We start from the raw sequence: 26,739 nt of genomic DNA, 5'->3' as shown, positions 1-26,739 counted from the left end.
GAGTTGTCATCATACTATTTCACAGGGAAAGTATTTTCTAATAGAAAGAATGGCATACGGTTGCCCTCTTATATCATGGAATGACTTGAAAACCAGGCTTTTCCTACCTCCAGCTTTGCACGTTCCATTGTGTAAGAACTTTGTCGTTGGTTGAAGACATTCCAAGCTCTTCACATGACAGTATGTCGGGTATTTTCTCCCGTTAGTCGCACACACCTCAGTGCCGTTCTTTGGGCACTGATACGGGAGTTTACACACGCAAGTCCCGTCGATGCACTTCTGCCATGGCTGGCAGAAGACCTTATTGCAGGAGAGGTGTGTGTATTTTTTTGCTAAACACTTTTTCTCCACCAGATCCTCTTGAGATAAGTCTGATGTTAAAGTGGCCTGTAAAACACAAAATAAACATTAGCATAGCAACAAACTAAAGTCTCCTGTTTGAAGATGAGTAAATGAAGGAAAGGAGCAAAACAGACAGGTGTGGGTGGTGTGGTCTGGTGGCTTTAAGAATCAGAAAAACCTGGGCCAGACACGGTGGCTCACGCCTGTAATCCTAGCACTCTGGGAGGCTGAAGCGGGCGGATTGCTTGAGTTTGAAACCAGCATGAGCAAGAGCGAAACCCCGTCTCTACTATAAATAGAAAGAAATTAATTGGCCAACTAATATATATAGAAAAAATTAGCTGGGTATGGTGGCACATGCCTGTAGTCCCAGCTACTTGGGAGGCTGAGGCAGTAGGATCGCTTGAGCCCAGGAGTTTGAGGTTGCTGTGAGGTAGGCTGATGCCACAGCACTCACTCAAGCCTGGGCAACAAAGAGAGACTCTGTCTCAAAAAAAAAAAAAAAAAAAAGAATCAGAAAAACCTGGCTTCTAGTCCCAGTTTGGGCATTTACATTTAAATGGCCTGGGGCAAGTGACCCTCCTGAAACATGGATTTCCTCATCTGCAAAATGGGGATACTATCTCTTATTTTGCAAGGTTATTGTAAGCATTAGAGATAATATGTGTGTAATGGTTGGCAGATGCCAGATGCGAAATTAGTGGGAGCTCTTATCCTAAGGCCAACATAGAATGAATTGATATGTGAAATTTATTAATTCTACTGCAATTCTACTTCTAAATGCAAAACTCTTCCTGCACACAAAATCCTGCTAAGGTGAACGTGACATGGTCTCTCTGGTGCTAGTGGCACACGGAGCAGGGATGGCACGGAACATGTTTTGGGCACGTTGAGCAGCCCCAACACTTGAGTGTGCAGCACTGAGTGTGCTTCAGATGGGTGGCCGCTGGCCAGGAAACTGGGGAGGAAGAGGCAGCAGCAAGAGAGGAGTGTGAGAATGGTTTGGGAAGCAAAAGTTTTAGGATTCAATGATTTCATCTGAGGGTGCTCATAGGTTTTGAGGCTGAGTGAATGCAAGGATGTATAGTGCCATTAGCCACAATAGATACCAAGGTAAGGCAGAGCAGTGTGAATTCGGTTTGGGACCTTTTGAGTCTGAGGTGCCTGAAGGACATGCATCTGGGATATTTTGTAGGGGAAATGTGTGTCTGCAGTTTAGAAGACAGATTATTAGCTCAGGCACCTTTAGAGTGAGTGAGCACTACTCTGTGCTAGGGAATGCCCTAACCTAGGGCTAAAGGGATAAATGTCTCTGCCCTGTGGAGCATGCCAACCCAAAGAAAGACAGGCAAGCATGACTGACAATTTCTCTAATAGATCTGGGCTGGGGATGCCCTTAGGACAGAGTTCTGGGTCCCTGAGCCTGACCAGGAGGCTAGGGACCACTTCTAGGAGCAGCTGATGTGGGGGCTGAGTTCTGAGGGTGCAGAGGGGGAGGTGGGAGTGGGGAGGGCTCCAGACTGGACCGTGGGTTGGACTCCAACAGTGAGTTGGAGGCTGGAGAATAGAGTAAGAAGGTGGCTGGGCGTGAGGGAGCAGGTTCTGAGGGAGCCTCTGAGGGACTGTAGGTGGGAAAGTGGATTTGCATTTTAGGAAGATCCTTGTGGAAATCAGATCAGACGGGGAGAGGCCAATCAGACCTGCAGGAATCCAGAGGAAATATGATGGGGCTAGGAACAGGCCAATTGAGCCAAAAATCAGTTTGTGGAAAGCCAGTGGTCTCTCCCTGTCCCCAGCCACCCCCTGGAGGATGGGCGTCCTGTCCCCTAGTCTCTCGCCCCAGCAGTGAGAGCCTTGTCTTCTCTGAGTGCTTTGCAGCTGCTGCAACAGACAAATGAACAGACTTTAAAGGTTGTTATGAAGACAAAGGCAAGCTAATTGCAACCATGTAAAATTTTGCAAACACTGTAAAAGTCATTCTCTCCAATATGCTTTTCAGTAAACTTTTAAAATTGCCACAGAGATACAACCAGCAAGATGGCGGACGAGAAAAATCGCCAGCTGGAGTGTCTCTGCAAGAAAGACAGATTGTAGATGAAAGTGAAAAAATAAACAGGCGAACAAACATAGATCAGATAAGGGTCAGAAGAAGGGTGCCTGAAACTACAGGAGACTCCACAGGAAGAAGTTGTGGAGCAGAACTGGAATGAGAAAGGCATTGGCAGGGTCTAAACCATGATAGGCTTAGAGACTAGCAACAAGGATAGGTGGAACAGTTAAATATCCCCTTCCTTGCATCTCAGATTGCCAGTGGGCTCCTGAGCTGCTGGAGACACCTGACAACTCCAGCCCAGAAACAGCTGCTGCCAGTGAGCCATGAGCCTCTTGCAGACAGGGCACCTCCCACCCATAGACCCGAGCTGGTCAACAGGCACCATATTGCTTCATTCTCCCCTCCTCCTTGCCTCTCCCCCTCCTCCTGCCAGCTGCTGAGACAGACAATTAAGCCACACCTGGAGGCATCTGCAGGGAATGGGACCCTCCCTTTTGGGGCCCTGCAGTGGACTGAAGGGTACTCAGACTGTGAGCTCCCTGCCCGCCAGCCCTCCCAGGTGCCGCTTGCCTGGTGCTCCAGCACAGTGGGGCAAATCCTAAGGTGGAGAGACATTAATCCAGCTTGGGCACCCCGTGGATGACTTGAGACCAGCACTCTTCTCCCTGGCAGGGTGAAGGATTGATCTCCAGACCCAGGGACAGGCCTGCAGGCCAGATCCCATACACTAAGGTCTCATTGCATTGCTCAGGGGCATAGATGGCATATTTCTGAACCATTCTACTGTGTGCCTTCAGGGTCAGATCAGAATGGGTCCTAGCTGCAGCGTACTCAAGGGACAATCCTCCTCCCACAGGAGGGCTGTGCTCCTAGCTCAGGCTGTCATCCTGGGCAGGGAATTTCCCAGCCCACATCACAGTCAGGGAAGATCCACTAGCTTGAGGTCCTGAGGAATAGGGGAGTATGGAAGGAAGCGAGGCCTGCTCCAGACTGCAGGTCTCAGACAGCCCCACTTCCACATGCAGACTTTTTGGCTAAAAGGGACCATTTCAGCTTTGCCAAGAAGCAGAGAACAGAACTTTGATGCTTGCTAACAGCATTTGTGGAGCTTGAGGGCAGGCTCACCCAGCCCAGCCAGCATCACTCTCCCACTTAGTTCCTGCTGAGGTGGAGAATAAGGACACACCTGGAAGTCCCAGGGCCCCACCCACCACCTGAGGCACTAGAGTGCCTCTCCAGAGGAATGACAGCTGGTTACAGGATCCAAAAACAATACTGCAGCCTGCTCCTCCTAGCAAGTACCACCTATTGACAGGGAGGTCAATTTACACACCCTTTTACTACATCACACAAGGTGTGGTCGAATCTCACCCACAAACACCACCTACTGGCTCAGAGACTATACTGGGAATGTCATTATCTAAATGAAAATCTAAAGGTAATAAGCAACAGCTGCTCCAGATGGGCAGAAATTAGTGAAGGAACTCTGGAAGTATGAAGAATCAAACTGAAAGCACAGCCCCAGAGGGGAACACCAGCTTTCCAGCAATGGATATCAACTAAATTCAGAACACTAAAATAACAGAAGAAGAATTTTGAATATGAATTGTAAGAAAACTCAATGATATGCAAGACAAAATGAATACCCAACACAAAGAAACCACACACACACACACAAATGCAGGACTTAGAAGAAAAATTCACTGAAGAAATCAAAATATTAAATAAAAATCAAACAGAACTTCTAGAAATGAAGAATCTATTCAAGGAATTACAAAACACAGGGGAAAGCCTCAAGAATAGGGTAAATCAAACACAAGAAAGAATCTCAGGGATTGATGATAACACCTTTCAATTAAATAAGTTCATTGCAGAGATATAGCAAAGAAATAAGAGAAAAGAGAAAAGCCTACAAGAAATGTGGGATTATGTGAAGAGGCCTAATGTGAGAATCAAAGGTATTCCTGAGGGTGAAGAAGAAAATACACAAGGGTTGGATAAGCTATTGGAGGATATAATAAAGGAAATTTCCCAAGATCTTGCTAAAAATCTAGATTATCTAGGTACAAGAAGCTCAAAGGACTCCTGAGAGATTCATCACAAACAGGAAGACGCCACGACACATAGTCATCAGACTGGCCAAAATAAACATGAAAGAGGCCCTCTGACAAGCTGTAAGGTAAAAGGAGCAGGTAACCTACAAAGGAAAACCCATCAGACTAACTGCAGATGTTTCAACTGAGACCTTACAAGCAAGTAGAGACTCAAGCCTCATTCTCACTCTTCTCAAATAGAATAATAGAATATGGTACTATAACCAGCTGCTTAATGTGCATTTAGATAGTTTCCAATGTTTTGCTATTATAAACAATGTTGTATTGAATCATCATTTCCTACATATGCTAAGTATATCTGTCAGATACTTATCTGGAGGCAAAATTGCTGAATTAAAGAAATGAGGTTTCTCTTCAGATCATATAAATCTTTTGCCTTTTAAAGAAATGAGCAATTTTCCTACAGAAAGATATTACCTATGTGAGAATGCCTAGTGTCCAAACCCTTAACCACAGAGTATCTTATTAACTTTTTTATCTTTGCTAATTTGATATGTAAAAATGTTACGAGACTATACTTTTATTTGCATTTTTTTCTCAGTGAAGTTGAGCATCTTTCAATTTGATAAATGCTCAAATTTTAAAAGATTTTTATTTGTTCCCCAATACTGACCTTATCTTTTACTTTTAATCTGATATAAATTGGATTTTTCTTATTTTTGTAGGAACTTTTAATATATTTAATATTAAAGAAATCAGCACTTTGTCGGGAATATGAGTTGCAAAAATTATTTGTCTATTGACAAATGGCAAACCTAGCATAGTTTTCTCGCCAAGTAGATACTTTTTAACTCCCCCCATACAATAAAATTATCTTCAGTAAAAATCATGAAATGAAAGGAATAATGAATTATACAGAAAATGCAGTGATCATTTTCTTTTATTGAAATTGATATATATAATCATGCCTGTAAAAATTTTAAGAAGCAAAATACATGTTAGAGTACAAACAAGGAAAAAAGAGATTAATATTTTGAATTACATTAATATATTTCATGAAAAAGAGAAAAATTATGTGTGTATATAAGTCTGTTGCAGCAAAGAATAATATTATGGTTTGACAACCAACAACATTAATCAAATAAAAAATAAAGAAACATTTTATTTTAGAGATATTATTCAAATTTGGTATTTTCTGTATGAACTATAGTTTGCACTTGGCAAACAAAATTATTGCACCTCTAAGTCTGTGCTGTTTTACTATTTTATATTTTAAAAACAAAAACTCCAAATAGCCATTAGAATGACAAAATTGAAAAACGCAACATTTGTTCCTTCATCCTCACAGTCATTGTGGCATTTAAAATTTTGAATCTGAAAAATTCAGGAAAATTTAATACAACAGGGGTTGAAGAAAGGAACTGTACCACCTCGAGTGAACTTGAACAATTCCAATGCATAACATATATGAGTCCACCTATGTCAAGTCTAAACTGACAGCTGACTGAATTAACTTCCAATTATAATACAATGTCTATTAAAGGATAAGTAAAAAAAAAAGTGCTCATGTGAAGTTTACATTTATATTTTAAAAAATCAACAGCAGACCCAGCAACTGTTAATTGTGCTACTCAATACAATAGCCATTAAGAAAATGTGACTATTAAAATCAAAATTGGCTGGGGCACGGTGACTCACACCTGTAATCCTAGCACTCTGGAAGGCTGAGGTGGGAAGATTGTTTGAGCTCAGGAGTTTGAGAGCAGCCTCAGCAAGAGCGAGACCCTGTCTCTACTAAAAAATAGAAAAAATTAGCTGAGCATGGTGGCGCATGCCTGTAGTCCCAGCTACTTGGGAGGCTGAGGCAGAAGGATTGCCTGAGCCCAGTAGTTTGAGGTTGCTGTGAGCTAGGCTGATGCCATGGCACTCTAGCCCAGGCAACAGAGTGAGACTCTGTCTCAAGAAACAAAAAACAAAACAAAAAATAAAAATTAATTAAAATTAAATGGGAATTCTGTTTCCAGCCAAGATAGAGTATTAGGGACCAAATTTACCCTCCAGCCTAAATCAACCAAGAAGTGGACTAAATAATAGAAAACAATGGTTTTTAAGACTCTGGACACCAGGCAATGAAGGGTAGTAATCCCTGAGAGTTGAGAAAGAAATGAGGTGAGTCCTCCATTTGTTCTATTTTATTGCCTTGAGATTCAGGCCAGGGTATAGAGAGGAGAAAGTTGGGCTGAGCCTGAGGGACTCCTTAAGTTTAGGAGAAAGAGCTGAGAGTCTGTGGAGAGGAAAGCAGCTGTAGTTCACAGATAAAGAACTGGAAAGAAGGCCGGGCGCGGTGGCTCACGCCTGTAATCCTAGCTCTCTGGGAGGCCGAGGCGGGCGGATCGCTCGAGGTCGGGAGTTCGAAACCAGCCTGAGCAAGAGTGAGACCCCGCCTCTACTATAAATAGAAAGAAACTAATTGGCCAACTAATATATATAGAAAAAATTAGCCGGGCATGGTGGCTCATGCCTGTAGTCCCAGCTACTTGGGAGGCTGAGGCAGCAGGATGGCTTGAGCCCAGGAGTTTGAGGTTGCTGTGAGCGAGGCTCACGCCACGGCACTCACTCTAGCCTAGGCAACAAAGCAAGACTCTGTCTCAAAAAAAAAAAAAAAAAAAAGAACTGGAAAGAAGAGAGTTCTCAGACAGAGAACTCTGAAGCTATGTAGAAGGTCCCCTTTGAATATTTAGCTGAATATTCATCAGCACCTATGTGTGAACAAACTACCAGAGACTGGGGAAAGGACCACTGAAAAGAATTTGAGGTAACAATGCCCATGACCAAACAACTTGTTCTCACTACTCAAACTAGAAAACTTATCATTCATGGAACATTGGGTGGCGTATACAGAAAAATCCTGCCCTAATAGTGTGGAATAATTAGCCCTAGATTGAGTACTATTCTGATCTTACCTAGGAAAGCTTAAGAGCAAGACTTGAAAACAAACAGTTTTTAAGTGACTAAACTGTATCCCTGAACAAAACTCAATATTTGCAGAAATAAAAAAAAAAAAATCCATCATCCAACAAGACAAAATTCACAACATTTGGCATTTAATTAAAATAATAGGCATGCAAAGAAGCCAGAAAATATGACTCATAATGAGGAGAAAAATCAATCAATTGAAACTGCCCCCAGAGACCACTTTCATGGAAGACAATTTTTCCACGGAGCAGAGGAGTGTGGTGAGAGGACGGTTTCAGGATAACTCAAGGGCATTACATTTATTGTGCACTTTATTTCTATTATCATTACATTGTAATATATAATGAAATAATTATACAACTCACCATAGTTTGGGGACCCCTATCTTAAGCCAAACACTTTTTGATTTAAGGTCTATTTTTTCTGGTATTAGTATAGCCCATACCAGCTCTCTTTTGGTTACTATTTGCACATATCTTTTCCAGCCTTTGTTTCTTTGGATGTAAAGGGAGTCTCTTGTAGACAATGTGTAGTTGGATCATGTTTTTTAAAAATTGATTCTGCCAATCTCTGCCTTTTGATCTTAATCTACTTCCATTTAAAGTAATTGCTGATAAGAAAAGATTTACTTCTGCCATTTTGCTATTTGTTTACTATATCACATACCTTTTTTGTTCCTCATTTTCTCTATTACTGCATTCTTTTGTGTAGCTGATTTTTTTGTAGTGAACCATTTTGATTCCCTTTTCATTTCCTTTTGTGTATATTTTTCAGATATTTTCTTTGTGGGTAACGTGGTGATTACAATTACTATCTTAAATTTATGGAAATCTGGACTGAATTCATAACAACTTGGCTTCAAGAGCATACAAAACTCTGCTCCTATACAGCGCTGTCTCCTCCTGTATGTTCTTATTGCCACACATTACATCTTTACACATTATGTGACTATTGACATAGATTTAAAATAATTTTTATGTAGTTGCCTTTTAAATCATGTAGTAAAGAGTTACAAACAAAAATAACATAATACTGGATTTTTTATATTTACCTATGTAGTTACTTTTACTAGAGTTCATTGTTTCTTTATATGGTCTTCAGTTACTGTCTAGCATCCTTTCATCTCAGCATGAAGTATTCTCTGGCTTGTAGTACATTTCCTGCAGGTCAGATCTACTAGCATCTAACTCCCTGAGCTTTCATTTATCTGTGATTTTCTTCATCTTTCCTTCATTTCTGAAGGATAGTTTTCCTAGATATACAATTCTTGGCTGATAGTTATTTTATTTTCAGTAATTAAAAAATATCATTCCACTTACTTCTGGCCTCCATGGTTTCTGATGAAAAAAACTGCTGTTAATCTTATTAAGGATCCCATGACCATGATTAGTTTCCTTCCTTCCTTCCTTTCCTTTCTTTCTTTCTTTTTCTCTTTCTTTCTCCCTCCTTCCTTTCTTTCTTTTTCTTTCTTTCTTTTTGAGACACAGTCTCCCTCTGTCACCCAAGCTACAGAACTGTGGCATCAGCCTAGCTTACAGTAACCTAGAAACTCCTGGGCTTAAACAATCCTCCTGCCTAAGCCTCCCAAGCAGCTGGGACTACAGACATGCATCACCAAACCTAGCCAAGTTTTTCCATTTTTAGTAGAGATGGGGTCTTGTTTTTGCTCAGGTTGGTCTGGAACTCCTGACCTCAAGTGATCCTCCTGCCTTGGCCTCCCAGAGTGCTAGGGTTACAGGCATGAGCCGCTATGCCCAGCCTTATCTTGCTGTTTTTATGATTCTCTTTTTGTCTTTGGTTTTAAGAATTTGATTATAATGTGTCTTGTGTAGACCTTTTTGTGTTTATCTTTCTTAGGATTCATTGTGCCCTTGATTTAGGAAGTTTTTTGACATTATTTTTTCAAATATTGTCTGTCCTTTTCTCTCACTCCTCTTTCTGGGATGCCCATTATGCATATGTTAGTATGCTAGACAGTGTCCCGCAGGTCTCATAGGCTTTATTCATTTTTTTTGTTTGTTTTTGGTCATTCTTCTTTTGTTCTGTTCCTTAGACTAGATAACTTAATTGACCGATCTTCTTGCCTGTTGACTCTTCTGCCTTTATAAATCCTCTATTGAAACCCCTCAATGAATTTTTCATTTTAGTTATTACATTATACTTTCAACTCCAGAATTTTTGTCTGGTTACTTTTTTTTTTTTGAGACAGAGTCTCACTTTGTTGCCCAGGCTGGAGTGAGTGCTGTGGCGTCAGCCTAGCTCACAGCAACCTCAAACTCCTGAGCTCAAGCAATCCTCCTGCCTCAGCCTCCCAAGTAGCTGGGACTACAGGCATGTGCCACCATGCCCCGGCTAATTTTTTCTATATATGTATTAGTTGGCCAATTAATTTCTTTCTATTTATAGTAGAGACGAGGTCTCACTCTTGCTCAGGCTGGTTTCGAACTCCTGGCCTCGAGCAATCCGCCCGCCTCGGCCTCCCAGAGTGCCAGGATTACAGGCGTGAGCCACCGCGCCCGGCCTGGTTACTTTTTATAATTTCTTTTTCTTTATTGGTAGTCTATATTTGTTGATACATCATTCTTTCCATTTTTTTTTTAGTTCTGAGCACATCTAAGACAGTTGGAGAGAGTGACAACTGCAATATGGCAGAACCGGATCTTCCAGCCTTGTCTCCCCAACAAAAACACCAATTTAACAATTGTGTATAAAAATACCTTGATGAGAATTCCAGAATCCAGGTGAGAGGTTACAGCACCCCAGGGGAACACAGATATAAGACACATTGAAAAGGGTAAGACAAAAGTTTCATTTTGTATCACTCTTCCCCCAACACAGCATAGCACAAGGTTGAGAGAGACCCCTTTGGTTCATGAATTCTCCTGGAGGAAAGACAGAGCAGCCTGTCCCTGGACCTTGGCTCCAGGCCTGCAATCCAGAATTTAGGTCCAGCTCAAATCCTACTTGTTCCATAATCTCTTCCTGACCTTTCCGCATGAAGTGATTTGTACTCTCATTTTAAAGTCCTTTGCCACAAGAAATTGTATCATTTTTGGCAATTAAATGTATACTGTCTTGTAACATTTCCTTCTTTTGTGTTTTCAAGTGTTATTTTAAGTCTTTCATGTATGTATATTAAATATTACATATATATTAAATATTTCATGTATGTATATTACTATGTAATATTTAAGTCAACATTATAAAGATTTTTCCTATATTTTTATAATCTTTAAAATATCTACCTAAAATAATTTACATAAAGATTGAATTACTTACCTTGCAAAAACTTAAGTAGAAGTACAAAAGGAACAGAAAAATATGAACAAGCTTCATGTTGGAGGTGTTCAGGGTCTGTGTTTCTGCTGAGAACTTTCTTCCACCCCAGATATTCTTTTGAAATTTAATTTTTAACCCATGAAAAAATATTTCAAAAGAGCAAGCCTCCTAAAGAGCTTTGTACTTTTGAACTCTTAAAGAGTTTGGCTAAAATCCAAGGAGTTTTACCGTAACTGAAACCAAAAAACAGAGCTGAGGGAGATAACCAATAGGAACTGTGTTTCCTCCAGAAGAGACTGATTTACCAAATTTTTGAGGAACAATGCCTCAATTCTGCTTTTCAGGGAAGACAGAAATTACACTGGAAGCACATTTTTTGTAAAATAAACTATTTTTTCCCTTAAAGTTGAAGACTAGAAGACAGTAAGAATAAAAGTATACCATAGTGAAGGCTATGCTAAATATATTAAAAACTAAAAAAAAAAAAAAAAAATAGCTCCTTTACCATGCATTGTTTGTGCAGTGATCAAGTTCTATTTTCTGAGCACAGAAAACTTTGTAAAGCAAATATTCTTGTTTTATTACCAAGTAGGTACTTGCAGATTCATTTGTATTTATGAAATAATTCGTGTTTTCCCCATAATAAGACAGGGTCTTGGCCGGGCGTGGTGGCTCACGCCTGTAATCCTAGCACTTTGGGAGGCCGAGGCAGGCGGATTGCTCAAGGTCAGGAGTTCGAAACCAGCCTGAGCGAGACCCCGTCTCTACCAAAAATAGAAATAAATTAATTGACCAACTAAAAATATATATACAAAAAATTAGCCGGGCATGGTGGCGCATGCCTGTAGTCCCAGCTACTCGAGAGGCTGAGGCAGGAGGATTGCTTGAGCCCCGGAGATTGAGGTTGCTGTGAGCCAGGCTGACGCCACGGCACTCACTCTAGCCTGGGCAACAAAGCAAGACTCTGTCTCAAAAAAAAAGACGGGGTCTTCTATTTATTTTTCCTCAAGAAGACACCCTAGGGCTTATTTTCAGGGGATGTGTTTTTTTTTTTTTTTTTTTTGACATAGAGTCTCATTTTGTTGCTCAGGCTAGAGTGAGTGCCCTGGCACCAGCCTACCTCACAGCAACCTCAGTCTCCCGGGCTCAAGCAATCCTCCTGCCTCAGCCTCCCAAGTAGCTGGGACTACAGGCATGCGCCACTATGCCCGGCTAATTTTTTTTTTTTTTGTATATATATTTTTAGTTGGTCAATTAATTTCTTTCTATTTTTAGTAGAGATGGCATCGCGCTCAGGTTGGTTTTGAACTCCCAACCTTGAGCAATCCGCCCACCTCGGCCTTCCAGAGTGCTAGGATTACAGGCGTGAGCCACCACGCCCGGCCAGTATGTGTTATTTTTAAGTATGGTACAACAATCTACATGTATTCAAATATAGTGAAGTCGTCTTCTTCTGGAACATCATCATAACTTTCCAAACCCCGAATTCCATCCTGAATTTCTTGCAACTCTATTTCCTTTAGAACCATTGGCCCCAATCTCTCGTGTCAAGCAATAGAACTCTCATGGGGCAGATGAAAAGGCTGCTCGTCTTTACCGCTCCGTGACGAAATGCATGGGTTGTGCAGATGCGCTGTGTAGCGTCCCAATGTGCACCAGGCAGCAGACTAAAGTTTATAATTCAATAGGATTCTTGCTGTGCTCCTGGCAAAAGTGTGGTCCTTTAGGGACCAAAGCCACTAACCCTGCAGAGTCTACAGTTGTGGGGACAGAAAAAAAAAAGTCCTTAGTTAGTAAATGTGAGTGATGATAAGTGTTGTGTCATTCCTGCCTCTATCCCTTGATTCCCAGACCCATGTATTCTTCCAACTGGGGATGAAATGCTGTATGAAGGTCTTTGATTCAATGCATATACTGCTTCCTGGAGGACAGCACTCCATTCTCACAATGTATTGCCTTTGGCACCTTAGCTCTGCATTTAGCGGCCTGTTCCAATGCTCTAGCAGGCCACCAGCTTCTGGGAGGTATAGTAGATGATATGACGAATGGATTGCATGGTCATAGGCCCACTCCAACTTCTCCTTTGCTGTAAAGTGAGTAGACTTTGCTGGCAGAATGTTACATGGGATACCTTGCTGGAGAACTAAGCACTCCGTGATCCTCTGGATCATGGTGCTGAGGCCATGCAGGCAGGAAAGGCACACCTATACCTTGACTATATATTAAGATTGAAGGGACCAGAGGTAGTCAATTGACACTAAGTGGCTAGTTGGTCTCTTTGATGAATTGTGCCATCTTGTGGGCACAGCATTGACAGCTTGGGTCTTTTTTTTTTTTTTTTGAGACAGAGTCTAGCTTTGTTGCCCAGGCTAGAGTGAGTGCCCTGGCGTCAGCCTAGCTCACAGCAACCTCAAACTCTTGGGCTCAAGTGATCCTCCTGCCTCAGCCTCCCAAGTAGCTGGAACTACAAGCATGTGCCACCATGCTCGGCCAATGTTTTTTTCTATATATATTAGTTGGCCAGTTAATTTTCTTTCTATTTATAGTAGAGACAGGGTCTTGCTCTTGCTCAGGCTGGTTTCAAACTCCTAACCTCGAGCAATCCGCCTGCCTTGGCCTCCCAAGTGCTACGATTACAGGCGTGAGCCACTGCGCCCAGCCGACAGCTTTGGTCTTTACTGTCAAGTTGGGCATTTGTTGATGGCAGTATCGAGATAAGCCTCAGGTATCCATGCTATTTGTCTCATTGGTAGCCTCCATCTCTGCCACCATGGTCACTTCATTTTGGTGTCCATCTCACCTGCACTGGGGTGGCTGATGAGACTCAGTCATTTTGGCTGAATCATTTTGTTGGGCCAAACTGGCTGAGTCATTTTGTTGGTTATTTAGTGTCTTTTCTCTGATGGATGCTCTCTGGTGGGTGTTAACATGTGACACAAATATTTTTTTCTTTTTTGAGACAGAGTCTCGCTTTGTTGCCCAGGCTAGAGTGAGTGCCCTGGCACCAGCCTAGCTCACAGCAACCTCAAACTCCTGGGCTCAAGCAATCCTCCTGCCTCAGCCTCCCGAGTAGCTGGGACTACAGGCATGCACCACCATGCCCGGCTAATTTTTTCTATATATATTAGTTGGCCAATTAATTTCTTTCTATTTATAGTAGAGATGGGGTCTCGCTCTTGTTCAGGCTAGTTTCGAACTCCTGACCTTGAGCAATCCGCCCACCTCAGCCTCCCAGAGAGCTAGGATTACAGGGTGAGCCACCGCGCCCGGCCAACACAAAGATTTTTATACTTCATACTGACTCCTACATGTACATACACGTTTCTATCCCAGACCTTATTTGTTCTTGATCTTCAAATATTTTTCATGTCAGGAAAAAAAGATGGTAAAGTAATCACTATTGCCTGTGATTTCTTATATAGTCTAACCTTGGGCCACTTCTTTCCACACAAAGTGGATGACAAGGTGTACCACCTGAATCTCTACCCACTGGGAGGACTTTCCCTCATCACTGTCTTTCAAAACCACTCCAGAGTGTGGCTGTAATGCAGCTGCTATTTTCAACTTGTACCTACATAGCAAGCCAACTCATATGTAAATCAAATGCAAACTTTCCCATCCTCCTTTAGCTGGTCATATCAGATTCCACATTGAGCCACAGGTATGAACTGACGGAGGGGCATGGGTACAACTATTTGGATGCTGGTGGCAGGGAGGGGCTACCTGCTCATGCACCTTGCTTTTGACCTTTGGTCCTGTTTGTGTTTGGTTCTGGATGTACCAAACACATCTCCACCTCACACTTGCTAAACCTGCTTGACCTTGTTTCCTGGGTCTTATCCATACTTACCAGGAATCAGTAGTGCACAACATGTTTCTCAAAAGGCATATAATTCTCTGCTGCAGATGGCATGGCCTTGCTCCAGAACTCCAAGGCCCCTTATTGAGGTTCTCCCACTGGGTCTTCCTCAATACTGCACAATGTTTTTTCCCATCACTGACATTTTCAACACCATAAGGTCTGCTGGATCACTACAGAAGCCTTTTCTGCTTTGGCAGCTGGAGCAACATTCCTCAGTGTGGAATATTTGCCTGAGAGTTTGAAAAGCCTAATGGCTCCTGTGCTTCCTTCTTTGTTAAAGGAAATGCAAGATGCAGTAATTTGTCTTTTACTTTAGAAAGGATATTCTTCTGGCAGATTCCTAAGCACTAGTTTCCCAAAAATTTTACTGATGTGTGAGGCTTTATTTACCACCACCTGGAGCACACGTGTCTTATCAAAGCATTCAGTATGCCACCCACCTTTTGCTCATCTGCTCTCATCCAGGTAATGCCATCAGTGCAAAACAATATGTTTTATAGGAAGTTCGGATAATCCAGATTTCTGCAGGCTCCATTAGTATAGAAGGCAAAAGACAGGCCTGGAGAGAACTGTAAGTATATAGTGTTGCCCATCCCAAGTGAATGTGAACTGTTTCTGATCTTCTTCTCTGATTAAAATGGTTTCAGTTTTTTTGAATAAATCCTCATTGATATACTTTGTAATACTGCTGAAATTAGAATCAAGGTTCTTATGTGTGAAAGAAATTCCACTGGAACAAATATTAAACCCTGGGTAAGCGGTAGAATTTCTAAGCTTAGAAAGAATAGAAAAAAAAAAACCAAAAAGAAAAGACATTTATATATATAAACTATATTGAAATTTAACAACAAAAAAAAGCACTGAAAAAATGAACTAAGCATACACTCAGGACATTATTTTTTTAAAGCAATAAAACAAATCAAAAGTGATAGATTCTCTTCCCTTGAGGTAAGGAAAAAGTGATAGAAAATAAGATAGACAAGCAATAATAAATAAACCAGAAAGTAAAAAGTCTTAGACTTGATAAATAGAATAGTTTTTTTGAGAAATGCCTGTAATCCTAGCATTCTGGGAGGCGGAGGTGGGTGGATTGCTCAAGGTCAGGAGTTCGAAACCAGCCTGAGCAAGAGCAAGATCCTGTCTCTAGTATAAATAGAAAGAAATTAATTGGCCAACTAATATATATAGAAAAAATTAGCTGGGCCTGGTGGTGCACGCCTGTAGTCCCAGCTACTTAGGAGGCTGAGGCAGCAGGATTGCTTGAGCCCAGGAGTTTGAGGTTGCTGTGAGCTAGGCTGGTGCCAGGGCACTCACTCTAGCCTGGGCAACAAAGTGAGACTCTGTCTCAAAAAAAAAAATAATAATAATTTTAGGGTAATGCTATTAGAGTGAATGTTTTTAGGGGGCTGCCCAACATCTATTGTTCTTCATAATAGGTTCCCAGGTTCTTTGGGGAATTATCTTTCTTCTATTGTGGGTTGTTCTGGTGGAAGAGTTATTCCAGGCACACGATTTCTAAAATGGAGGTTGAGAAATTCATACTTCGCCTCTCTCCATTCCCTTTTGTTCAGTCTCTCTCTCTCTGCCTGGATTTTGAGTCTTAAGTAACAGAAGAAACAGCTGGGAATCATTTATCACGGCAGCAGCACCCTGGTCAGACTGTTGTGAGAGAGCTTCCTGTGACTCCTTCTTGACCATCTTTGAGTGTCTTTAGTTCTTAAACCTAGTTCCTTAGTCCCTGTCAATACTGTGAACATCCTATTGTCTTCCAAATGAGTCTTTCTTTTACTAAAATTAGCTAGATTTGCATTGGTGGCCTGTCATCTAAAACCTTAAGTGATAAAACCATGTGCAGCTTATCAAATGAATCTGAAGGTCTAGATAAAAATTTTAAGAAAAATAAAATTAATCAGAATTTACTTGGGAAGAGTAGAAAACTTAAATAAATTAATAGCAGAGAAGAAATAGAAATGGTAAAGATTTTAACCACTCAAAGACACCAACTACGTTTTACCAACTACGTAAGATCATTTCTCTGTCATTTAAACTTTTCCAGAACACAGTAAAAGCTGGAAAGCTCTCCAACTTATTAGCAATACTCTAATACTCTTATCCAAAACTGGGTAAGATGAGCCTCAGAAAAAAATTTATAAATTAGTCTTATTAATATACCTACAAGGGTTCTAAATAAATATTAGGAAACCATATATATCAGTATATATTAAAACTAACATACCATGACCAAGTGGAGATTATTTTAGAAATATAGAGATGCTCAATATTAGGATATCTATTAATGTAATTCAATATATCAAAAACTTTAATTGATTAATAGATTAAATAAAAAACCTATATGATTATTAGATAAGGAAAAGGTGTTTGATATGCTTAACACTTATTCTTAATTTTTAAAAAATGAATAAGCCAGGAAGAGAACAAATATCATTAACCTAATAAAGGGTAGAATACAATGGTAAACACCATATATATGGTAAAACACTAAAGGCAAACAAACCTGTTGGGGTCTGGACCAAAACCAAGAATGCTATATTTCAATATTGTTCTAAAGACTCCAGGCAATGCAATACACAAGAAAAAATCATAAATATTGGAGTGAAACAGAAAATGTTGCCATTATTTGCACATGAAATGATTGTCTACTTAGATAAGAAAATTAACTGAAAAATCATTAAATCTAAAGTCAAAGTTTATTAAGGTGGCTAGATACAAAATCAACGTAAGAAAATGACTTTAAGCAAAGTTCCTCAAATACTTTTGAACTGATGCCTCTCCCATGTGCACACATCAATAAACTGTTTGATTTCAGGTCTTGCTCTTAAGCTTTCCTAGGTAGGATCAGAACAGTACTCAATCTAGGGCAATTCTTCCATACTATTAGGGCAAGATCCTTCTGTATACTCCACCCAATGTCCCAGGAATGGTAAGTTTTCTAGTTGAGTAGTGAGAAAAAGCTGTTTGAGCATGGGCAATGTTACCTCAAATTCTTTTCAGTGGTTCTTTCCCCAGCTTCTGGGAGTTTTTCATACATAGGTGCTGATGAATACTCAGAATGTTACTTTTTGTGCTAGCTAGAAACTTTGAGTTTCTCAGTTAATTTTTGTAATTTTAGTGACATATTAACCTGTTCATTTGAATAACTCTATATGATAAGACCTGGACAAGTTCTATTTTCTTTTTAATTGTTTCTGCAAAAAAAGAGAAAAAAATCTCATCACAATTACATGGAAATACTTTATATATGAGCATTTGGTGTAGTTGGTAGGAATAATACAAGGAAGTGTGGCAGTAATAACAGGAGGCCTATAATAGGTTGATGAAAGTACAAAACAACCTCAGATGGAATTAATAGGAATTGATAGTTCTGGATAACAGACAGTAAAACCAAGGCTGGGGTGGAGTTGGATATAGTGATGATAAGGAATGAGGAGCCAGCTCAATTGTTTGAGTCCAAATATTTGGAAACCAGGAGTATGATGCTATCCCGGGGAAAACAGGGAATTGGAAAGATAAACAAACTGGGAGGAGGAAGTTGGGGGGAGGGGAGAAAAGGAGGACTGAGGGCTAGGAGAGTCCAAGGTTCTGGTATGTTTTTTAATTAGCTGGAGAAGTTACTTCAGTTCTTTGAATGTCAGTTCTTTACTTCTAAAATAAAAGGGTTAGGTACCAGGTAATCCTGAAGGTCCCATAAAATTTCTATGGTTTTATCATACTGAGGGGAAGATAATAGACGGACACCAAATGGAGATAGAAACACTAAACTTAAATGTTTAAATGACACAAGTCACCAGCAAAATAGACCAGGGTAGTTCTGTCCTTGTATCATACATAGAATTTAATACATGTATCAAGTCTGAATCTAAAATACATTTATAAAAAATTTATTTTAGATATAGGACTGTTAGGTGCTCCCTCCAGAAACGTATACGTTAGCGTCGAAGACATCCTGTAATTCCTAATATTTCTAGAGCAAAGTTTACAGAGGTCTTTTAAAATCCCATTTATTAGTATTATACAATAACTCTTTGAAACAGTACCAATCTCCACTATCTTTCAAAGAAGAGGTGGTTGACTGTGTCAAATACCAAGGTAAAGTCTCAGAGGATTTGGGTGTAAAAGAGACAAACAAATTTAATAGATGAGAGGCCCCTACCTTCATTTGTGAGAGAAATTTTGGAGGCTGTGAGGGAAGCTGACGCCAGACATCAAGAGCTTAAGGAGAGGAGATAGGAGCTTCCAGCATAGACGGGTGCACAGCCTGTTGGTGCTGAAACGTACCTGACAAATAAATATCTGGTACAAAAGATAAAAAGATGGTTTGGCTTGCTATTAGAGAACACATTTTCGTTTTAAAAAAAAATCACGAGTGCGCACACAACACACCCGTATTGCATGTCTTTCTTTAACGAGTGAAACCATACGAGAAAAGGGCAGGCACAGGTCAGCCCACAGTGGTGCGTTCTTCAAAAGGTCGGGAAGAAATAAGGAACTCGAAAGAACAGTGAGAAACCTTTCCGTTGGCTGTCATGGGTTCTGACGCCGCCAGATCCACCGTTGGGCAGAGAGCGGCTCAGAACTCCTCAGAAACGTGGCCGTACAGTTGCTGGAGTCGCCAACCAAGTGAGAAGCGAGGTTGGGGGCCACTTCCCAGCTTCAGAAGAGCGCCGAGGCAGTCCGCGTCGCCTACAGGAGCGGTTGCACCCTAAACAGAAAGCGGCGCCAGCCTCTGGGAGAGGGGGCGGACCCTTACGCCAGCTGTCTCCAAGGGCAATATAGCGGCAGCACTTCCGGTAGCGACAGGTTGTGAAAGACGCCGCTGTTGTACGTCACTTCCGCTGCCCAGAGCGAGACAGGTAGCTCGAACTGTCGTAAACTAGTGCTCACAGTTACATGATATTTATTGTTACTTTTCCGGGGCTTAAGACTGTTTTGGAAAAGTGACAGTGTCGCTAGTTCTCTCGGTGACTTCTTTTTTTTTTTTTTTAAGCAAACCAGTTTATTCGAGTTTCTGGTCTAAAAAAAAAACAAACCAAAAAACTCCTGTACGGTGGCCGAGGAGGTCCGAGGCGGAAGTACCCAAGTGGGTGTGTGCAAAAAGCCGGAGCCAGAGGTGCACGTGGCGCCGGTGAGTAGCCACAGCAGCGGGAGGCTGTGAAAATGCTGGACCCTGCACCCAGCTGCGGGAGGGAGGGAGGAAGGAGCGGAATGCGGCGTGAAGACCTTCTCGATGTCTGCTCGGGGAGGAGGTACTGACCCAGGGGCGGCCAGGCTGGTGCGTGTGTTTGGCCGGCCGGCGCTCACAGTGCCGTGGGGAAGTAACACTTTTCACTTTCCAGGTTCGTTACGGGCGGTTTGGCAGTGGGTGAAGAGGCCAGGCTGCTATTTTTGTCCATTTTTATGGTGTTCTGACCGAGTCTTCAAGGGGTTAGCGGTGTACTCCCGCGCCACAGTGATCTGAAGGCACGGACCGTTTTTTTCCCCAGGTGGGAGAGAGAATGTCTTTTCGAGGCGGAGGTCGTGGAGGCTTTAATCGAGGTGGTGGAGGTGGAGGTTTCAACCGTGGCGGCGGCGGCACCAACAACCACTTCCGAGGTGGAGGCGGCGGCAATTTCCGAGGCGGCGGCGGCAGGGGAGGATTTGGACGAGGGGGTGGCCGCGGAGGCTTTAACAAAGGCCAAGACCAAGGACCTCCAGAACGTGTAGTCTGTATGTCGACTTCAAAGCTTAGCACACTTGGGGGAGTGGGGATGGGTTTTGGGTTTGTGTTATTGGCAAGTTTGACTGCAAATCAGGTCCTGAAGGATAGATCCAGCAGCTCTCCTAGAGAGGTTGCAGCTTGGTTGGGAAGACGAAAGTCTTTGTGGAAAATGCTGTAAACTGGCTTATAATCTTATGGTAGCACGTAGAGGGGCGATCAAGGAAGCCAAAGGACACTTAAAATGCATCATGGCGGTGGAACTTGAGTTTGGGCTGACAGGAAGATTCTAAATAGGCAATATTGAATACTTACCCTTATTTTCCTCATTTTGCATATGAGAAAACTGATTCAGGGTTAAGTTTCTGTGCTAGGATCATAAGCTTAGTGATAACTGATCAGTAAGTGATAGAAAGCCAGGTTTTCTCACTTCACAACCCATGCTTTGAATTGCTACTCAAAAGTAAGAGAAGTGAGAAAAAAACTTGCTTGGGAGGGAAACTATAGTAGGGGAAGTCAAGAACAAGACCTATTTAGAGTAGTTTTGGAGTAATTGTCAATGAAATGGGCTGGAAGTCCTGGAAAGGAAGACAGGTTTGTCACTAGGAACCTATCTATGTTCAAGAGGAAGGAGGATGAATAATGTCGAATTAAGAGTGGATTGGATCAGAATGCTGGATAGTTTGAAGGGAGCAGTGGGTAGAGTCAGAGGTCCCAGCCCACAAGCTATTGCAACAGTGTCTATGTAAGGCATTGAGAGTCTGATTTAGGATGATGGCAGTGAGAGAAAAAAAAGCAGGGGTGGGAGCATGGGTTATATAAGGAGAGAGCTTTTAAAGGAACCAAAATCAGTAGAATTTGGCTAAGACTGAGAATAAAAGTTTCCAGGTTTTGAACTTGGATGATAGGGATGGAGGGTTGCTTTTGAAGGAATGTGATGAATATTTTAGTTTGGGGTGACAGTCTAGATAGTTAGAAATAAAGGTAGTTATTTTGAGATTCCAGACTTGCCTGAAAAAGATTAAGAATCATTGTAAAGAGGTGGTGGTGGGAATGGGAAAGTTCTAAGGCAAGAGAAAAAAAAAGAAAAGAACAAAAGGTGATTCACAGGTGGTGGTGGGGAACCAAGAGAATGAAGCATAGTGTTCAAATCAGATAATCATAGTTACTATAATAAGATGACTGTTGTAGGTTGAATGGTCTCAATGTACCAGGCATTGTTCTAAGCATTTGACATTTGTTATGCGACTTAGTACTTACAATGACGATATAGTAGGTCCAGGATACACCTTATATGTTACTAGTCCTATATTAAAGATGTGGGCACAGAAGCAGAGGGAGGATAACTTCCCCAGGTCACTTAGCTAGTTGTGCAGTTGATATACCAATCCAGTAAGTCCACACTCTTAATGACTATGCTCTTCTGCCTCAGAGGAGAACAGATATGGTGAAGTCCTAGGTAGCCAAGAAGAAAGCTTCCAGAAAAGGTTGGTCAGTAGCATTTGAAATAGTTCTATATTTCTGTATTTTCTTGTCCTATTTCAGTATTAGGAGAGTTCCTGCATCCCTGTGAAGATGACATAGTTTGTAAATGTACCACAGATGAAAATAAGGTACCTTATTTCAATGCTCCTGTTTATTTAGAAAACAAAGAACAAATTGGAAAAGTGGATGAAATATTTGGACAACTTAGAGATTTTGTATCCTTTCTAATTGGAAGACCTAGTAAGCTCATTCAGAGGTTACTATTTGTATTTTTCTGAGGCAATTAAGTATAAATTAAACTTGTAGCTTCTTTAAGTTATACAGTATTGCTACAGATTGGACCATGAAGAAGAATCAAAAGGGGTGAATGTTTTATCCATACATAGTAAAATGATAGGCCTTGGAAAGGTAACTTCCTTTTTGGAAAGTTCTAAAATTATGGCCGTTTGTATTAGTACTACAGGATTAAGTTGGTTAGTTTGGATATGATAATGCCAATGGTATAGTGTGGTAGAATTGGAAGTTGCTTTTTTTTTTCCTTCTTGGAAACTAACTCATTCTTACCTTTCTTATATATGCCCATATATTCTAACCTTGTTTTAAAATGTGAATTCAGAAACCGTGATATCTTTTTTCATCTTAGTTGCATATTTGTTCCTTAATAAAATTAATAGTATTTTTCAGTTAAATTGTCAGAAAACATGAAGGCATCATCTTTTAAAAAACTACAGAAGGTGAGTCAAACTTAAGCTACTTAAGATCCTTGGTTTTATAAGGGAATGACATATCTTAGGACAGTTCTACTTAGGGTGCTCAATCTCAAACTCCTGGGCTCAAGCAATCCTTCTGCCTCAGCCCCCTGAGTAGCTGGGACTGCAGGCATGCGCCACCACATGCGGCTAATTTTTTCTATATATGTTTAGCTTTCCAAGTAATTTCTTTCTATTTTTAATAGAAACACGGTCTCACTGTTGCTCAAGCTGGTCTCAAACTCCTGAGCTCAAATGATCGATCCGCCTCAGCTTCCCAGAGTGCTAGGATTATAGGCGTGAGACACCACACCCGGCCTGATTTGATTCCTTTATTAAAGTCTTGAAGTAGCTAACATGCCAGTGCTTTATTTTGAATTTTAATGCTGCGTTTTTAATGGTTTTATTTTTCTTATGGCCATTCTGTTGAGTGAAAATGCAGTTAATTTTTGTTAGGTATTATCTGTTTCTAAAAAGAAATGAGATTGAATCAGTCTTGAATTTTTTAAATACGCATATAATGCTTATTGTGCCCAAAGTGCCTTATATATATTAACTTTTTTATTTCACACAACCATGTGAAATAAATACTTTATTATCTATATTTTGTAGATAAGAAAACTAAGGCACTAGAAATTAAGTCCTTGCCCAGCACTGCATAGTGAAAAGTGTGGTAGGATTAGGATTTGAACCCAGGTAGATTTGACTTGAGCGTGTGGGTTATTTATTTATTTATTTATTGATTGATTGATTGATACAGAGTCTCACTTTGTTGCCCATGCTAGAGTGAGTGCCGTGGCATCAGCCTAGCTCATAGCAACCTCAAACTCCTGGGCCCAAGCAATCCTCCTGCCTCAGCCTTCCGAGTAGCTGGGACTACAAGCATGCGCCACCATGCCCGGCTAATTTTTTCTATATATATTAGTTGGCCAATTAATTTCTTTCTATTTATAGTAGAGAGGAGGTCTCGCTCTTGGTCAGGCTGGTTTTGAACTCGTGACCTTAAGCAATCCGCCTGCCTCAGCCTCCCAGGTTGCTAGGATTGCGTGTGGGTTCTTAATGATTATACTGTACTGTTCCCTAAGTCATCACACTGATTGCTTCTCTTATATTTCCAGTTTTATATAGACCCATATAAGCTGCTGCCACTGCAGAGGTTTCTACCTCGACCTCCAGGTGAGAAAGCACCTCCAAGAGGCGGTGGCAGGGGAGGTGGTCGAGGAGGAGGAAGAGGAGGAGTTGGCAGAGGTGGTGGAAGAGGCGGTAAGTTATTTATGGGGGGAAATTTGTAATGAGATTTCAAACTCACAGCTAATTCATGTGGTACAATTTAATTTTGGACACAGGCAAACTTCCCTTGCAAGTATTTAAGTAAAGCTTCTTTCAGATATTGGCAGGTTGCCCATAGTAATAATACTTTGTTCCAACAACTTCTTTAAAAAGAAAAAATATAAGAAAGTAAGCTTTTGAGAGATTTCTTCTCTTTGGGTTATTCATGTTTTCTTGGCCATTTTAATAAAGTATAAGATTATCCTAACTGATTCTTAGTTTCTTAGTTAATGTCATTGAGTATTGGTTGCATGTTAAGAGCTGGACATGTATTCTTTTAATATTATGTTTATTCTCTTAATACTCAGCAAAACCTTTCAAGATAGGTGATATGCTTATTTTATGGATTAGGAAACAGAGACTTACAGAAATTAATTTGCCCTATTCCAGGGGTGGGGAACCTGTGGCCTTAGGATTCAGTCACAAGACTGCACTTAAGGACCTAGAATTCTGGCCATGTGTGGCCTTAAGGCCATAGGTTCTCCACCCCTTCCCTAATCAAACAACTGGCAGACCCAGAATTAAAATGCATACCTTTCAATATTATGTCAAGAACTATTACCAATAAGTGAATTGCTGTGCTTGCAGTATTTTGAGGCTTTCGCACATTCATCATTATGGTCAGCGAGGTGCTGAGCAGGGTTGGGGGTGACTGGGCTGCAGCACTGGGTGTGCTTGTCTGCAGGTGTGGGAGGGAGCTGGGCGCGTGGTGAGATGATGGGCAGAGCCAAAGTGGAAAGGGAGAGGTGCCGGAAGTTGGGCTTAGACAGCTTCCACGGCTGGACCAGAAAAGAGAGGGAACTCTGTTTTCACCTTTGCTTCTCTCAATTTAATCATCATTTCACTGCATAAAAATGTACTTGTTTGGGTCTACCTAGGTAGGAGGGAATCTCTTTTTAAGAGAACGTATTTCTCTCTTGAGTATTTTTGGGGGTAAACTTCTTGAGAATTTCATGTGAGCATCACCTATGGTCTATATGTAGCTCAGTAACCTTAAACATCCTCTTTATTATAGCTTTCCCAGAGCAAAACCACTCACTGCCATCCCTTTTATTTAGGGTAAAAGCCTTAATTTCATCAAACTAAATATTTACAAAACTGAGCTAATCATATGCTTAAGAGTAGGGCTAAATCATACTTTAACAAGCTTTTCTAATCCATTAAAATGGAATACTTGCTTAAAAGGTGACAATCTGGGATTTTAGCCTACTTCACAATTGGTAAACTACTATAGTTTCTCCCTTTTTATCTTTTAAAAATTTCTGCAGGATGAAATATGTGAATCTATATTCTTTATAATTGTAGGAAGATTGTGTTGAACTTTGTAGGTTTATCAGAATATGAGAGATGATAGTTATTTAATAACTTTATTATTTGTATTATATTACTTAATATACATTTTTTTTTTTGTTTTTTTTGAGACAGAGTCTCACTCTGTCACCTAGGCTAGAGTGCTGTGGTGTCAGCCTAGCTCACAGCAACCTCAAATTCCTGGGCTCAAGCAATCCTCCTGTCTCAGCCTTCCGAGTAGCTGGGACTATAGGCATGCGCCACCATGCCTGGCTAATTTTTTCTATATATTTTTAGTTGGCCAATTAATTTCTTTGTATTTTTAGTAGAGACGGGTCTCGCTCTTGCTCAGGCTGGTTTTGAACTCCTGACCTTGAGCGATCCTCCTACCTTGGCCTCCCAGAATGCTAGGATTGCAGACGTGAGCCACCTCGCCTGGCCTTAATATACATGTTAATATAAATTTTTTCTTTTTGAGATGGTGTCATTGCTCTTGTTGCCTGGGCTAGAGTGCAGTGGCGTCATCGTAGCTCCCTGTAACCTCAGACTCCTGGGCTCTAGTGGTCCTCCTGCCTGAGCCTTCTGAGTGGCTGGGGCTACAGGCCTGAGTCTAATTTTTTCTATTTTTAGTAGAGACAGGGCCTGGCTCTTGCCCAGGTTGATCTTGAATTCCTGACTTCAAGTGATCCTCCCACCTCAGCTTCCCAGAGTGCCAGGATTACAGGCTTGAGATGCTGTGTCTGACCAAATTTTTATTATATATTACGTTATTATTTAATAAACTTTTCCTTTTTTAGGTGGCTTTAGAGGTGGAAGAGGTGGAGGTGGAGGCTTCAGAGGAGGAAGAGGAGGTGGTGGTTTCAGAGGTGAGTGTTAAACTCTCTAAATGATTGAATTTTTAGAATTGACAGTCTGCCATTGTCTCTTTTTATTTATTTCTCTCTGCCAGCAAGTATATAAAACACCATGGTATTCTTTGCTTAGCCTAATTTATGGCTTCATTTTGTATCAGTTTTTCTTTTTCCTTTTAAGTTTTTCACCTACTTTTAATTTAATTTATTTTGGATTATTATTTGAAAAATAAAAAAGGTGTAATGAACAGTAATTAAATTTGGCAAAATATGTTTGCTAAACGTTACAGGAACTAATGTTGATTTTAAACTTAAGATTTGGGTAATAGTACTATTAAAAATCCATTTTTTATGCCCTTAATACTTCAATCTTCTCTTAATCAGGGAGAGGACATTAAGTGTGACACTCGACAGACTTCACCAGTTGGCTTCTGCATTAACCTGCACGATCTGCTTCTACTATGGACTGAAAACTTGTTTCTTAAGCAAGTCTTGAAGATCTGGTCAGTTTATGACAGTGAAACTAAGATGTCAGTGTCATGCAAAAATGAGTGCAGCAGAATTTTGCTCTAAAAGAGCATGAACAAGTCTTTTTCATGTTTTGTACGGTGTCTGGCACTCTGTGGGTGCTTAAATGAGCAGTTTTCATTTGAAGTATATTTGAATTTTTAAAATAAAGTGTTTTATTCCTTTAAGTTATTTAGAGTGTGTTTATTAAACCAAACCCATTTTTTGAAGTTAACAGGAACAACTAAC

At 40.8% G+C, this 26,739-nt stretch overlaps 2 protein-coding genes and 1 long non-coding RNA gene across 7 annotated transcripts in view; 1 reads left to right on the top strand and 2 right to left on the bottom strand.

Moving 5' to 3' along the window:
• The window catches only part of CFI (complement factor I), a 40,290-nt gene extending 29,417 nt beyond the window's left edge, over nt 1-10,873 (bottom strand). Inside the window, exons 1-2 of one of the 2 annotated variants that reach the window (XM_012766200.3) lie at nt 10,705-10,873; nt 108-387 (exon numbers count right to left, since the gene is read on the bottom strand). In XM_012766200.3, coding sequence (XP_012621654.2) covers nt 108-387; nt 10,705-10,761 — 337 coding nt within the window. In that variant the 5' untranslated portion in view covers nt 10,762-10,873. The remainder of the gene's footprint in view (nt 1-107; nt 388-10,704) is intronic. The other variant, XM_012766199.3, reaches the window with a different exon arrangement.
• A 7,864-nt stretch (nt 10,874-18,737) lies between these two features.
• LOC105872311 (uncharacterized) lies at nt 18,738-19,352 on the bottom strand. The gene is made up of 2 exons (XR_012915138.1): nt 18,968-19,352; nt 18,738-18,877 (listed from the first exon to the last, which is right to left on the bottom strand). It is a non-coding gene; the product is annotated as an uncharacterized LOC105872311 (long non-coding RNA).
• Nucleotides 19,353-19,408: 56 nt separating this feature from the next.
• GAR1 (GAR1 ribonucleoprotein) lies at nt 19,409-26,682 on the top strand. 4 transcript variants are annotated; one of them, XM_075997996.1, is made up of 8 exons: nt 19,409-19,437; nt 19,572-19,709; nt 20,068-20,290; nt 21,825-21,979; nt 22,439-22,498; nt 23,632-23,776; nt 25,930-25,998; nt 26,368-26,682. In XM_075997996.1, the coding sequence occupies exons 3-8, from the start codon at nt 20,080-20,082 to the stop codon at nt 26,379-26,381; spliced, it is 654 nt and encodes a 217-aa protein (XP_075854111.1). In that variant the 5' UTR covers nt 19,409-19,437; nt 19,572-19,709; nt 20,068-20,079; the 3' UTR covers nt 26,382-26,682. The 4 variants fall into 4 exon arrangements, with proteins under 4 accessions (XP_075854111.1, XP_012621656.2, XP_012621658.2 ...); XM_012766202.2 differs by having other exon boundaries at nt 19,419-19,709; XM_012766204.3 differs by lacking the exons at nt 19,409-19,437; nt 19,572-19,709 and adding an exon at nt 19,719-19,830.
• The last annotated feature ends 57 nt before the right edge of the window (nt 26,683-26,739 follow it).

The sequence above is a fragment of the Microcebus murinus genome, chromosome 27, assembly GCF_040939455.1.
Source record: "Microcebus murinus isolate Inina chromosome 27, M.murinus_Inina_mat1.0, whole genome shotgun sequence".
Lineage (NCBI taxonomy): Eukaryota > Metazoa > Chordata > Mammalia > Primates > Cheirogaleidae > Microcebus > Microcebus murinus.
Note: the sequence above shows the minus strand (reverse complement) of the source record. Positions and strands in the feature narration are given on the sequence as shown.